The sequence below is a fragment of the Talpa europaea genome (genome assembly GCF_964194135.1).
Source record: "Talpa europaea genome assembly, chromosome: 2".
NCBI lineage: Eukaryota > Metazoa > Chordata > Mammalia > Eulipotyphla > Talpidae > Talpa > Talpa europaea.
The window spans coordinates 146,942,368-146,955,137 of NC_140068.1; the positions used below are offsets into that span (position 1 = coordinate 146,942,368).

General features: G+C 43.3%; 1 protein-coding gene across 1 annotated transcript in view; it reads right to left on the minus strand.

Moving 5' to 3' along the window:
* Positions 1-446: 446 nt before the first annotated feature.
* CDKAL1 (CDKAL1 threonylcarbamoyladenosine tRNA methylthiotransferase) overlaps positions 447-12,770 on the minus strand; it is a gene marked incomplete at both ends in the record, with an annotated part of 639,419 nt that continues 627,095 nt past the window's right edge. Inside the window, one exon of the mRNA XM_084228943.1 lies at positions 447-638. Coding sequence (XP_084085069.1) covers positions 447-638 — 192 coding nt within the window. The remainder of the gene's footprint in view (positions 639-12,770) is intronic.

Below are 12,770 nucleotides of genomic sequence, written 5' to 3' on the forward strand. Positions count from 1 at the left end.
AAACTTTTCAGGAACATAGCTGCTGTGAAAAATAAGATATTTGTAGCACTGGGACTCCAAACAAAAAATAAAGAGAAGATACATTTAAAAATGTTTATGAAAGATTGAAGATTCTTCCCACATAAGGAGGCGGCCAGAGACACTCTGCAATTAGGTTCTGACTTGAAGATTAGAGATTTCTCACTTTTCTTGTTAAAAATAAAGCAAGCGGAGCTTAACTTAAAAGATATGCCATGGCCACTATTATTAGGTTTTAGGTCAAACAAGCAGTGGGCCTAAGTCCTTGAGAGATGGGGTTAGCCTCACTGAAAAGTGTGGCCAAAGAGGAGGCAGTCAGACTGGTACAAATTATTGCCCTTTGAGAACTGATGTGATCACTTTCCTGTTCATTGAAGATTTCAATTAGAAGTTTATCCTTCTTCACAGATGTTTCATTTAGCTGTGTTTTAATTATACACGTTGAGAAATAAAGCAAACAGAAGGGCACCCAGAGCCAGGCCCACGGACATCCTCAGGGTGCAGTGACGATGCAATCTTTGCAAGCGCAGAGCCATTGCAGAACTCAGTGCGTGGTGTGGTGTTGCAGCAGCTGCAGGACCTGGTGAACTCAGATGATTCCCAAGCTTATTTCTGAACTCCTATGGAGAAAGAAGCACAGAGGGGGGAAAATGTTTTAAGATGCACAAGGAGTCCCACTGAAGTCATTTTTTCTTATTATTGCGATATCATTGACATATAATGTTGCATTAGTTTCAGGTGTACAACATAATTGCACAACATAACAATGAATGCCACAATAAATCTAGTTGACATCCATTCCCACACACAGTTATAAATTGCATTTCTTCCGATGACAGTCTTTTAAGATCGACTCTCTTAGCAACATTGGAATATGCAATACAACGTATATTCGTAGTTAACATATTGCTAACTGGAGTCACAATGCTCTGCGGGACACCCACGGGATTAATTTTATAACTGGCAGTTTGTACCTTTTGGTAATCTTCACCCATTCTTGCCAATTCTCAGCCCCGCGCCTCCAGAACCACCAGTCTCTTCTCTGTATCTATGAGTTCAACTTCGTTTTCTTAGATTCCACGTGTAAGTGAGATCATAAGCATTTGTCTTTCTCTAACTTCTTTCTATTAGCATAATGTCCTCAAGGCCCATCCATGTTGTCACAAAAGGTAAGATTTTATCCTTTATTCATGACTGAATATATCATTTAGTAGTCATACTACATTTTCTTTATCTGTTCATCCATTTGTGCACACTTAGGTGGCTTTCCTTGTCTTGGCTACCATGAACTCCACTGTAATAAATAAGGGGTGGATATATCTTTTGGAATTAGGGTTTTCATATCTTTTGGATAAACACCCCCCCAATTTTGTTTGGAATAGCTGAATCATATGGTAGATCTATTTTTAATTTTTTGAGACATCTCCACATTGTTTTCTATGGTGGCTGCACCAATTTACATTCCTCCCAATGGTGTATGGGTGTCTCCTTTCTACACATCTTTGCCAACACTTGCTACTTCTTGTCTTTCCAGTAATAGCCATTTTAGCAGGAGTGAAGTGATGTCTCACTGTGGTTTTGACTTGCATTTCCCTGATGATTAGGGATACTGAGCACCCTTTCATAAACTGTTGGCCATCTGTTTGTCTTCTTTAGAAAAATATCTACTCAGATCCTCTGCCCATTTTTTAAAAACTTTTTTTCAATTTTTAAAATTTTTTCATAGAAGAACTGGGGTGTAGGCCAGAGGTGTGGGGAACGAGAGGATTCACCAGAGACAGAGCGGGAAGCAGAATAAGTGGATCTACTGAAATACACTGCTGAGGGCAACAGTGGACGAGACAGGAGAAGTCTGCTGCACCATGTGGGCTAGCTCTCTGGTTGGGGATCAAACTCAGGCCTTAGCAGTGAGAGACTTAACTCTTAGGCCATCGGGAAGACCTCTGCCCATTTTCTTCACTGAATTGTTTGCTTTCTTGCTTTTGAATTGTATGAGTGCTATCCATTTTGGATAAAAACTCCTTACTAGATATTACATAGAAGTTTTGCAAAAATTGTCGCCCAGTCAGCACACTGACTATTATTTTGTTGATGGTTTCCTTTGCCTTGCAGAAGTTTCTTAGTTTGGTGGAAGAAGGAGCAATTAAATTCTTACTCCTTTGACAGAGGGACATTCAATCATCCATATGGGCCAGGCAGTCCCCTGTTGGGTCTAGGTAAGTCAACTTTCCCATCTCTGAAGGATCAGACCGAGTTTTTGGTATTTCAGATTATACACAAACTACATGAGAGAAGATAGTATTTATGGAGAACCAAGGCAGAATTTCTTGAAGGGTGGAATTTATGTAGACTGGAGTCACATCACAAACACGTCTAACTTTAAGGAATGGCAACAAGAGAATGATGATGATAAAGACAACTTGGAAGCCATTTTTTTCAGCAAACATGTCCCTTAAATACCCTTTAGACTATATCCTTAAAAATTCCCAGCTTGGATACTGCTGCAGGAGGGTGTCTTCCACCCTGGTTGGGGGGCTAAGGAGTCTGGATGACTAGAGGGATCCACCCTTCACACAGCCTCTTCCTTCACCTCTCTCATTTTCCCAGTGTGCCAGATAAGGAAACAGCTGGGAAGCTCTGCAGGAGGGAGGGTGAAGGCTGAGGAGACAACACCACACTACTTTTTAGGTGGTGGGTGCTGTCTGTTCCCTGATGGTTCTAGTGGGTGTTCGGGGAGGAGAGGGGTAACTGACCAGCCACTCTCGTGTTTCAAAGTATAATTTCGATTCCATTATATAAGAGTTCCATCTTATGCAAGGGTCAAGAATCGGTATCTCCCCTGTTAAAATCTGAATAACATTTTGAGAGCTGGAGGTGGGTGGGGAGAGGGAACAGTGATGGAAGCAGGCAACCCAGAGGCAGTACAGAAGGCGTGTCTGTGGGAGAACAAGAAACCCACAGAAACGCAAAATATCTCTGGGCAACCATTTTACTTTGCTCATTCTTTCCTTCCAAGCTCTCTTACAATTTCCTGGTGACACCTCCTGTCCCTGCGTGGGAAGTGGGGAGTGGCAGCTCACCCCTGCTCAGCAGAAGCGCTGAAGCGTGCGTTACGGAAAGCAATGCTGGCAGGAACGACGTGTGGATTGAGGGACCAGAATGGGGGTGGAGAATCCAGTGCAAGTTGCGGTGCTACATGAGGTGGGGGATGATGAGGACCTGTGTCACCACAATGGCAGAAGGCACAGAAAGGAGAGAGTGACAGCCTTCTGGTAGAATCAGCAGGATTTGAGTAGAGAGGAGTTGGCTGTCAGAGCTACAGTGAACAGGAATAAGAAACCGTTACCATCCATTTCCCACCAGCTAATATTTACATGTGACAGGTGTGGAAGAATACTTAACTTTGACTTTAGGAAACTGAATGCAAAATTCAAAAAGATATTAAGCACAAGGATAAATCCCTCGGCCCCAAACCATTACTTGCTTCTGTGCTCTGGTGTTGGGGCCAACACCCTGCTGCCGTCCCTGAGCTGTGGCCCTCAACAAGGAGGCACACAACTGGATGGACAGAGCCACCTTCCCTCAAACAGGGGGTACAATAGCCAGAGCTCAGCAGTACACCCGAAATTGCTCCTTGCTGCCTGCTCACCCCCTCACTCTCTAGACTGTTTTCTTGTGAGATGGCTTTCTGCATGAGACTTTGGATCTGGGAATATGCTGAGAAGCTTTCATATGGATTGGTTAAAAATAGCCTCCAGGCTTCAAGGGCAGCACTTGACAGATATGGCAACCTTGGGCAAGAATGCAGTCCTCCGTCAGCTGAAATGACAGGACTAAGTGAGTTCCTTAAAAGCAGCCAGGCTGTCTTATGCATCTCCAGGTGCTTGTGGCCGGCACAGCTACAGGTAGAGAGCAGTAATCAGAAGTGATCAGAAATGAATGCATGAGGATGAGGATGAGAGGTAACCCGTCCCAAACATGCCTTGCTAATGTCTGTCATGATCTTTGAATCCTGTGATGGAATCAGGGCACCACTGTATTTCAGTCATGAGTTGTTGCCTTGAGCCATAAAATCTTCATTTATTCCTTAAGTTGGGGCTTACAGGACGAGAACTAAGAGGCTGATTAATGTCTCCTAGGGTTGAGATGGACATTTTGGAGTCCCTGATGGCTTTTAGAAGCTGCTGAAGACTCTAGAACAAAGGAGATGCCATGCACACCTGCTCTCTGCCCCTCTCACGCTGGTGCATGCTCTATCAGCCCCATCCAGAAGTGCATCCAGGTGTCCTGAGCCCTGATGCTTTCACTTTAAGAAAAAAGAAAATATGGGCCTCCCCTGGTGGTGCAGCGGTTGAGCGCTGGTCTGCAAAGCTGCCCGCAGGCTCTGCAGCGCCGGTTCCATCCCCGGCTGCCGGTGAGGGTCCCACATGGCGCGCAGATCTCTCCTGCCGCCCGCTGCTCCCCTCAGCAGTGTACTTCGGTCCTTCTGCCTGCTCTGCTCCCCGCTCTGGCGAATTCTCTCACCCTCCCACGCTTCTGACTGTACCCAGTGCTTGTATAAATAAATAAATAAATTTTAAAAAAAGAAAAAAAAAAGAAAATATGAATGTAGGTACTGAGAAAGGCCCCCTCAAAGTGAGTGGCCCTGCACCTTAAGCTCTTCTGGCCTCAGGGAAAACTCACTTGTGCTAGTCCGCTCTCCTCCTCCTTCCCTTCTGAATGCTGAGCCTTGGTTCTGCACCTGCAATTCCAGAAGCTGCCACTCAGAGAACACTAGACCCAGGCCAGGGGCAGGCTGACCTGGCATGACTAGGCCAGTCTGATAGCATCCTGCATTGGCTTGGGTTAAAAATACATTCTGCCCCACAAAGCTGCAGTTAGGTCTGCGCTTCTGACCCGGGGGAAAAAAAATCCTGACTTTTGGTTAGAAAATTTCCTTCTCTCTCTTCCAACTCATCTGTCATAAAATTTTGCTCAAAATAGAAAAGGTGCCCATTGAACGACCACAGGGGATGGTCTGTGGTTGCGTTCAACTTAGTCATTCTTCCTCGGGCATTATCCCCCACCTACACACACCCCTTCAAATATTTAACCCATCGGAAAGTAAGTGACCCATGAGCTAGGAGTCTTTCCTAGTTGATGAGGTGGCCTCCTGGAACCACAGGGAAGAGCAGCAGACGCAGACAGCATAGCCCCGCTGAGCCAACAGTCCCCACCAAATCAAGGTGGGAGATTGAGAGCAGGGGAGGTAAAATGCAGCCTCTCTCTGCTTCGCATGACCACTTTTATTATCTTCCATTTTACCAAATCAAGATCTTGATTCAAAGAGTCTGATGATGTGTTTTTAAATCGAAGACTGAAACAACAGTTTCCTAGAGGACAGAGTATTGAGTAGCGAGCTAGCTTTGCATATTTCAATTGTCACTACCACTGGGATACTGAAAGAAAAGTAATTTAGAAATACAGGATATATAAGACCTTCTCATAAAGTGCAAGACAGTCAAACATGTAAATGTACAACTATAACAGATTTCCACACAGTTAGAAGCAGCATTCATGAGGAGAAAATAATGCAGCATTTCCAAAATGTAATGAAAATTAAAATGGCTTATCTTTATCTTCTAGGTGAAGTGATGAGAAACACCTGCCTATAAGATAAAGGTCTACATGGGAGGAGGGAGGAGAAAGTCAGGGAGGGAGAGAGGAAGGGGGGGGAGAGATAGGGAGAGATGAAGAGAGAGAGAGAGAAAACAACGTATATAACTAACTAAAGAGAAAAACACTATGGCCACTAATTCTGGAAAGTACATACAACAGTTTCAAACCTTCCCTAAATATCTTAAACATAATCAATGTTATCAATTCCTGAAATTCAAGATGCACTTGCATCTCAATCTACAGTATTCTACATAAAGAACATTTTACTGTACGTAAAGAACATTTTATTCTTTTATTTTTAAAGATTTATTTTATTTATACAAGAGCTGGAGTACAGTCGAGATGCACGGGAGGGTGAGAGGATTCACCAGAGACAGAGCGGGGAACAGAACAGGCAGACTGATGAAATACACTGCTGAGGGGAGCAGCGGGAGAGACAAGAGAGGTCTGCTCGCCATGTGGGTTGCTCCAAGGCGGGCGGGAATTGAATCGGCACTGCACAGGCTGCAGACAGCTTCGCAGTGCTGCACTCAACCGCCTGCACCACCAGGGAGGCCCAGAACATTTTATTCTTAACTAAAACTAACCAAAGAGCAACTCTCAAACTTATCCTTTCTCAGAAACCAAATTCAATTTAGAAATGCTTTTACCAAGACAGACAGAATTGAAACAACACAGAATAGGATTTCCTTCAGAGAGATCCATGTACATGCACGCAATTAGGGCAGGCTAAGGATACAGTGAGGAAGCAGCGTTGCTCTGGTTAGCATGGGCTTGGACTCCAGTGGGCGGCCTCCCTTAGAAATGTCACTGTTACCCTGATTCATTTCTTTCTTTTTTTTTTTTTTTTAAGATTTATTTATTTTTTACACAAGAACCGGGGTATAGGCCAGATGCACAGGAGGGTGAGAGGATTCACTGGAGACAGAGTGGGGAACAGAACAGGCAGACTGACGAAATACCCTGCTGAGGGGAGCAGCGGGCGAGACAGGAGAGGTCCGCCTCGCCATGTGGGATTCTTGCCAGCCAGCCGGGATCGAACCTGGGCTGCAGAGGCTGCGGACAGCTTCACACTCCATGTCCCTAATCACCTCTTTCTGTTTTCTTAGTCTTTGATCAGACAGAATTCCTTTAGGAATCTCTCCTGACCAGTGCTCAGCCCCAGATGGGTTAGGTAGTGCCTGCTGTGGGCTGCACATCTGCCTGCTGGACCTTATCACAGTGCCCATCGATGGCAATGAATGGCCTGCCACAGACTGTGCAGACTCCTTCAGAGCAGGGCATCCTGACTCTCCAGTGGCGGACGCCCAGGGCTCAGCACTGAGGTGGAAAAGGATTAGCTGCATCGATATTTGCATTTCCACCTGCTCCTCAGTACATGCTGTGCAACTCTCCCAGGCTGGGCAGGTTCATAGTTGATTTGGGCAAACAGAACAAGGATCTTGGAGACTTAGGTATATCTGACACACTTTTAATGCTGAAGAGGGGCTGGATACACAGGCAGACCAGCAGGCAGGGAGGCAGAAAGGCAGCAATCGAGCCTCCTAGTCCCCTGTGATCTCTGCAATCTTGGCCCGGTGTCCCTATTTATTTGTGCACACACCCCATACTTGCTGGAGTTCTGGGTCCAGTTATCCATAGTTATAGGTGTGTGTGCCCTGATTATCCATAGTTACAGGTGTGCGTGCCCTACCGCTTGTGGGTAAGGAAACATGGGAAGAAAACAAAGTTGCAGGTGGCGGCCACAAGAGCCTGAATCACTCCATGTTCCTTATAGTACTATATAGTCACATTCTCTACAGGTGCAAATATGCTTTCCCCAGGCATTGCCTTGACTGTCAGGTAAATGGGAGACAGTGTCAAACATCACCAATACTATACAGGACAAACAAAAAGCAGTGTCATTGGGGGGAAACTTCTCTGCGGAGAAGCAACAGTGCATTAGTTTTCTGTTGCTACTTTAACAAATTACCACCAGACTAGGGCCTTCATACGACTATGTTCCTTGACAATTCTGGACATCAGAAGTTCTAAAATCAAGGTGCTGGCAGGGCTCCATTCTTCCTGGCAGCTCTAGGGGAGAATCTGTCTCCGTGCCCTTTTGAGCTTCTAGAAGGTGCCCAAATCCATTGGCTTTCCTCCATTTTAAAAGCCAGTAGCACATTTTCTTTTTTTTTTTAAAAGCCATGATTTACACTGAATCCACTTAGATAATTGAGGCTCGTCTCGCTGTCTCAAGATCTCCAATTTATGTGCTTAAAGTCTCTTTTGCCATGTCACAGGTTCCTTGGATTAGGACGTGGGCATTGTACCTACTCTCTTGGTATATGTGATTCCCTGGCTCTCATTTTCCAACTAGAAAATATGCTCTGTTTGGGTAAAGCTTAGCTGGCTATACCTGAAAATGCACAGAGAGGCACACAGGACACCTTACAGCAACCGTAAGGCTTCCCATTGGAGGAAGATGGGACTCCAGGACCCTTTTCCTTCCACTGCGCTAACACACACCTGCTGAGTCTGATGCTTCCAGGATCACCTATATTCATTCCACTTATATCTTTCAGTCAAAATAAGACAGGACCTGAAGGAAAGTATTCCTGCAGGTTAATGTGCTCTGAGTAGATATGTGCATTTCCACCTGTTCCTTTGCATACTGTGATTACAGGCTTAAAGTTGCAAATATCCTTTTTTGGGGAACTGGATGGACCTGGCTTTTCCTAGGGAAAGAAAGCCATGCTGTGCAAAGGCCTCTCCTCCAGTTCCTCCTTCTTATCAAAATATTTCTACATTGTAATATGTAATGTGGCCACATACCAGAAGCTCAACAATCCATTACAAAAGGTGGAGGATGGGCTCTTTGAAAACTTACTAAGCAGAAGAAACAGTATTTATGGAATGTTTATCACATGCTCAGCAGTTCTCTCAGGCAACGCTCCCTATTGCCAAGAGTTAATATGAGCTAATGATGAAGCAGATGAGAGACTTCAGTCACACTACACATAGACTTGGTAGTCACATAGCAGGGATGCATTTATAGTGCAATATAAAGACATGAGAAAAACCAAGGTGTTGCAGAATCATTAAAATAACTATTGAATCAAAATTCCTATGGTATGAACTTTATCCACCTTCTTTGCAACTGCATCTTATGAAGGTGAGGGTGTCACTTTGTGTTTCCCTACAGGTGGCCCTTCCAGGAAAGCCAGCCTCAGGTTACGCACACACGTTACACACTACCTGTCCTGCAGGTCAGAGCCAGGTTCCGCCTTTTTAAATGTGACCTGTAGATGGCACGTCGCTGAGCTGTACCCCCACCCACACACACTTGATCTGTTTGCATTAGAACGTGTTGCAAAATGTGTTTTAATGAGGAACAGTTGGTCTGGTTCTGCTCAAATAAAAGATATCCCTGTAAGTGAGTTGCCACCTGTCTTCCCATCTTGCAGTGCAGCTTCTAAATGAGTTCTTCTGTCCCTGACACCTGCAGGTGTTGCCAGGCCCTGCCATCCACTCCATGTGCCAGCTCTCTTCCTTGGAGTGACAGACAACCTCAGCTCTGTGCTTCGTGTCATTACCACATACGAGGACATACAGGGGGATCAAAGGTGTCAAGCTATCTCTCCCCAATATCCTCTCAGACATTTCCCAGATTGGAAGCATGTTACTATCATACAATTAGGAGTACCCAATTATCTCCAAAGATGTTAGTATTTTCTAGTTCCTAAAGTCTATGTAAAGAATGCTATGAGCACAGTCTATCAGCATTATAGGTATACTGGAGCGTAAAGGCACCAACAAATTAAACCTGATATCAGTTGTGTCTTTTCATTTAATTTGAAGAACATTTGCATTTTAAAGCTTCTGTCACAGAGGTAACACGATGAGGGCACAGTACTGTCTGCCTTTTTTTTTTTTTTAAGATTTATTTATTTATTTATATAAGCACCAGATACAGTCAGAAGCACAGGAGGGCGAGAGGATTCACCAGAGCCAGAGCGGGGAACAGAACAGGCAGACTGCTGAAATACACTGCTGAGGGAAGCAGCGGGCGTGGCAGGAGAGGTCTGTCCCGCCATGTGGGACCCTTGCCGGTGGTTGGGGATCGAACCGGCGCTGCAGAGGCTGTGGGCAGCTTCGCAGACCGGTGCTCAACCACTGCGCCACAAGGCGAGGCCCCTGTCTGCCTTTTTATATCAATTTTGAGCATGCATGATTCTAAAACTGCTATTATTCATATGTAACTTCCCCTTCTGCTCTTATCTTAAATGTGTAATTGACAGATTATTAAAATTGAAAAAAATTTAAACTTGAACACACACACATGCCCACTATAATCTTATTTTATTTTTTTATCTTATTTTGGTGATAGTAGAGTAAACACAAAGCTTTCTAATAAGGCTAACTGTAAGTTATTAAATTATCTACTGTATGATCAAATGCATTTCAGATTATGTTAGCAATAATTTCACCTTGACATCTACCAAAGAAACAGATGTGATCTACCCCTGTGCGGTCTTGGTGATCCCTCACTTTCAGGACACCCAACCTGCAGAGCTGAACAAATGAAAGGGAGTATTAATCATATGAAAATCTAAAGCTCGGCACATGCCCAACACCTAATTATTATTTTCTATAAGTCTGCATTTCATCTGACTCAAAAGATCTGAAAACAACTCTTAAGCTCCAAACTTCTTTTAATGGATTCAAAATATTTCTTATGTGTAAATTTTTCTCATGGCTCAGAGGCACTGTTAGAGCTTGCAATGGAAGTTAACAGGGATAAAGGAAAAAAAAAAATCACTTGATATCTCGTAACTCAAGATAAATTAGAATTTTGAATCATCTTTTTTCCCCCTGGCCGAGCCTGAACATATGGGCTACGCAGAAAACCTATCAAAACCAAATATGTGATCAACGCAAGGAAATTATTTTAAAATATACATTATGCAGAACACATGATACTTTCAGAAAATATCCTCAGAATCTCCTAGTATGTAAAATTTGCTCTGCATACTAAAGTGTCTTCATATATGAAAGTTATCGCATTCATAATTGCCATTTAAGCCCCAAAATGCAAGCTTGAATAAGCACCTCCCAATGTATGCATCTCTAATGAAAACTGCCATTTCAACAGCAGTGAACAAAGATGGCCCGTCTTTCCAATGCCTTATTGATCTTCCACTTGTGGAGTGCTATCTGAAACTGTCATCTTTAATTTCTTTAATCTTTCTCCAACTTAGCTCCAAATGTCCATTCAAAAGTTTCTGCTTTCCTAATTTTTGACTTATTACATTTACCAAAATAAGCTGGAGTGTGGGATGGGAAGAATGAGTATAAAACAGCAAATAACGTAGTATAAAAATTTTTGCCAACAAGGCTGATTTGTCATAACCTCTTTAGTTCTGCAAAAAAAAAAAAACAAACAAAAAAAAAAAAAACAAAAACAAAGCAAGAGGTTGCAAGCTTTGCTTAAAGGAATATTACCAGAGGTCTGGTACCTGAGCTGGTAATATATTTAGTTTTATTTAAATTTTTTCCCCAAAAAGAAGGCACATGGAGTAGGCTTTCTTGCTAGCCATATTTAAAGGAAAACCCAAGTTTGTTATTCTCTGTGTCAAAGTATGAACTTGTCATGTAGGTCTTCTTTTGCTAAATAATTATCAGTCATAGATATATTGACAGGTACTTGAACACACACATGCACACAAATACATGCATGTGAACATGCGCACACACACACACACACACACCACACTCACATTCACATGATGGGCCCTGACATAAAGGAACCAAGAAATTCACCTATAACTATTAAGTCTGTAATCATAACATTCATGATAGTGGCAGAAATGTGAGCTTATTTAGTACAAATTATTGGCTGGGGATAAGTAGTAGTACAAACTTAAGCTGCTCCTCAGGTGTGACAAAGGTGAAGAAAGAAAAAGTGAATTTGGTCAAGATGCTTTAGGGATGATGAAGTCCTTTCCGTAATCTCTTAGACCACAACGGAAACCAACCTCATTCCATGGAGTATACACAGGAAGCTGTGAACTGGGATGTTAATGAACATAGCAAGTGGGTGTATTAAAGTTAATCTTTAAGTAATCAATCCAACTCAAAATAATTACCCCTAAGGATTTCTTCCAACTAGGTAACCATGAAGAGTGTGCTGGCAGATGTTTGTGTTTTAAATGAAAAGGAAGCCATGTGTGATGTTAACTGCTATTCCAATGCAACCTCTCATTCTGCTCTTAGTATCATTTTCAATGACACTGGAAATATGGTTTTAGCATCATTGAGCTCCATGAACTGCATAAAATGAACAAAGGAGGTGGCGGGTGCTCTGTTCTGTCTTAAAGAGTCTCATAAATGATGAGCTAACATGTAACATGCACCCTTCCCATGGATCGCCACGCTGGTTATTCAGTTTGGAAAATTCAGATAAGCTAGTTAAGAAAAGTAACATTAAACTCAGCAATCTGAAGAAAGTTCACACCTCTAACCACTTTCCTATTACACAGTCTTCTAAAAATCCATTCCAAGGCATGTCTACGCTCCCTAATTTCTATACTGAATAGGAACAGTTTGTCAAAAGTAAAATATAATGACCCTATCAAAAATCACTTACAATGGAAGATCACTCTAAGAATGTGGAAGGCCGTCTCTAAGATGGCTGTCAGTGAGCCGCCTCCCTGCCCCCACTTCTGCCATTCACAGCTTTTTGTAACAGGTGTCGAACAGTCCCCTTGACTACGGGGTGAACTTACTGACTTGCTTCTACTAAATAATGGCCCCCATTATTGATGGGATGCCACTTCTGAGATCAGGTAACAAGAAACTGTGGTTTCTGTGTTTCTCACTCTCCCTGTTTACTGTTCTGAGAGAAACCAACTGCTATGTTGGGAGTTGTCCTATGCAGAAGCTCATGCTCATGTGAGAAGAAACTAAAACCAGCAAAGGATCAAGAACTCAATCTAACCACCCAGGATAGAGAACCCTGTATCACGACATGAGTGAACTTAGAGGTAAAACAAGCTCCCTCCAGCCCCCAGTCAAGCCTTCAGATGAGACTGCAGTCCTGGCTGACATCCTGA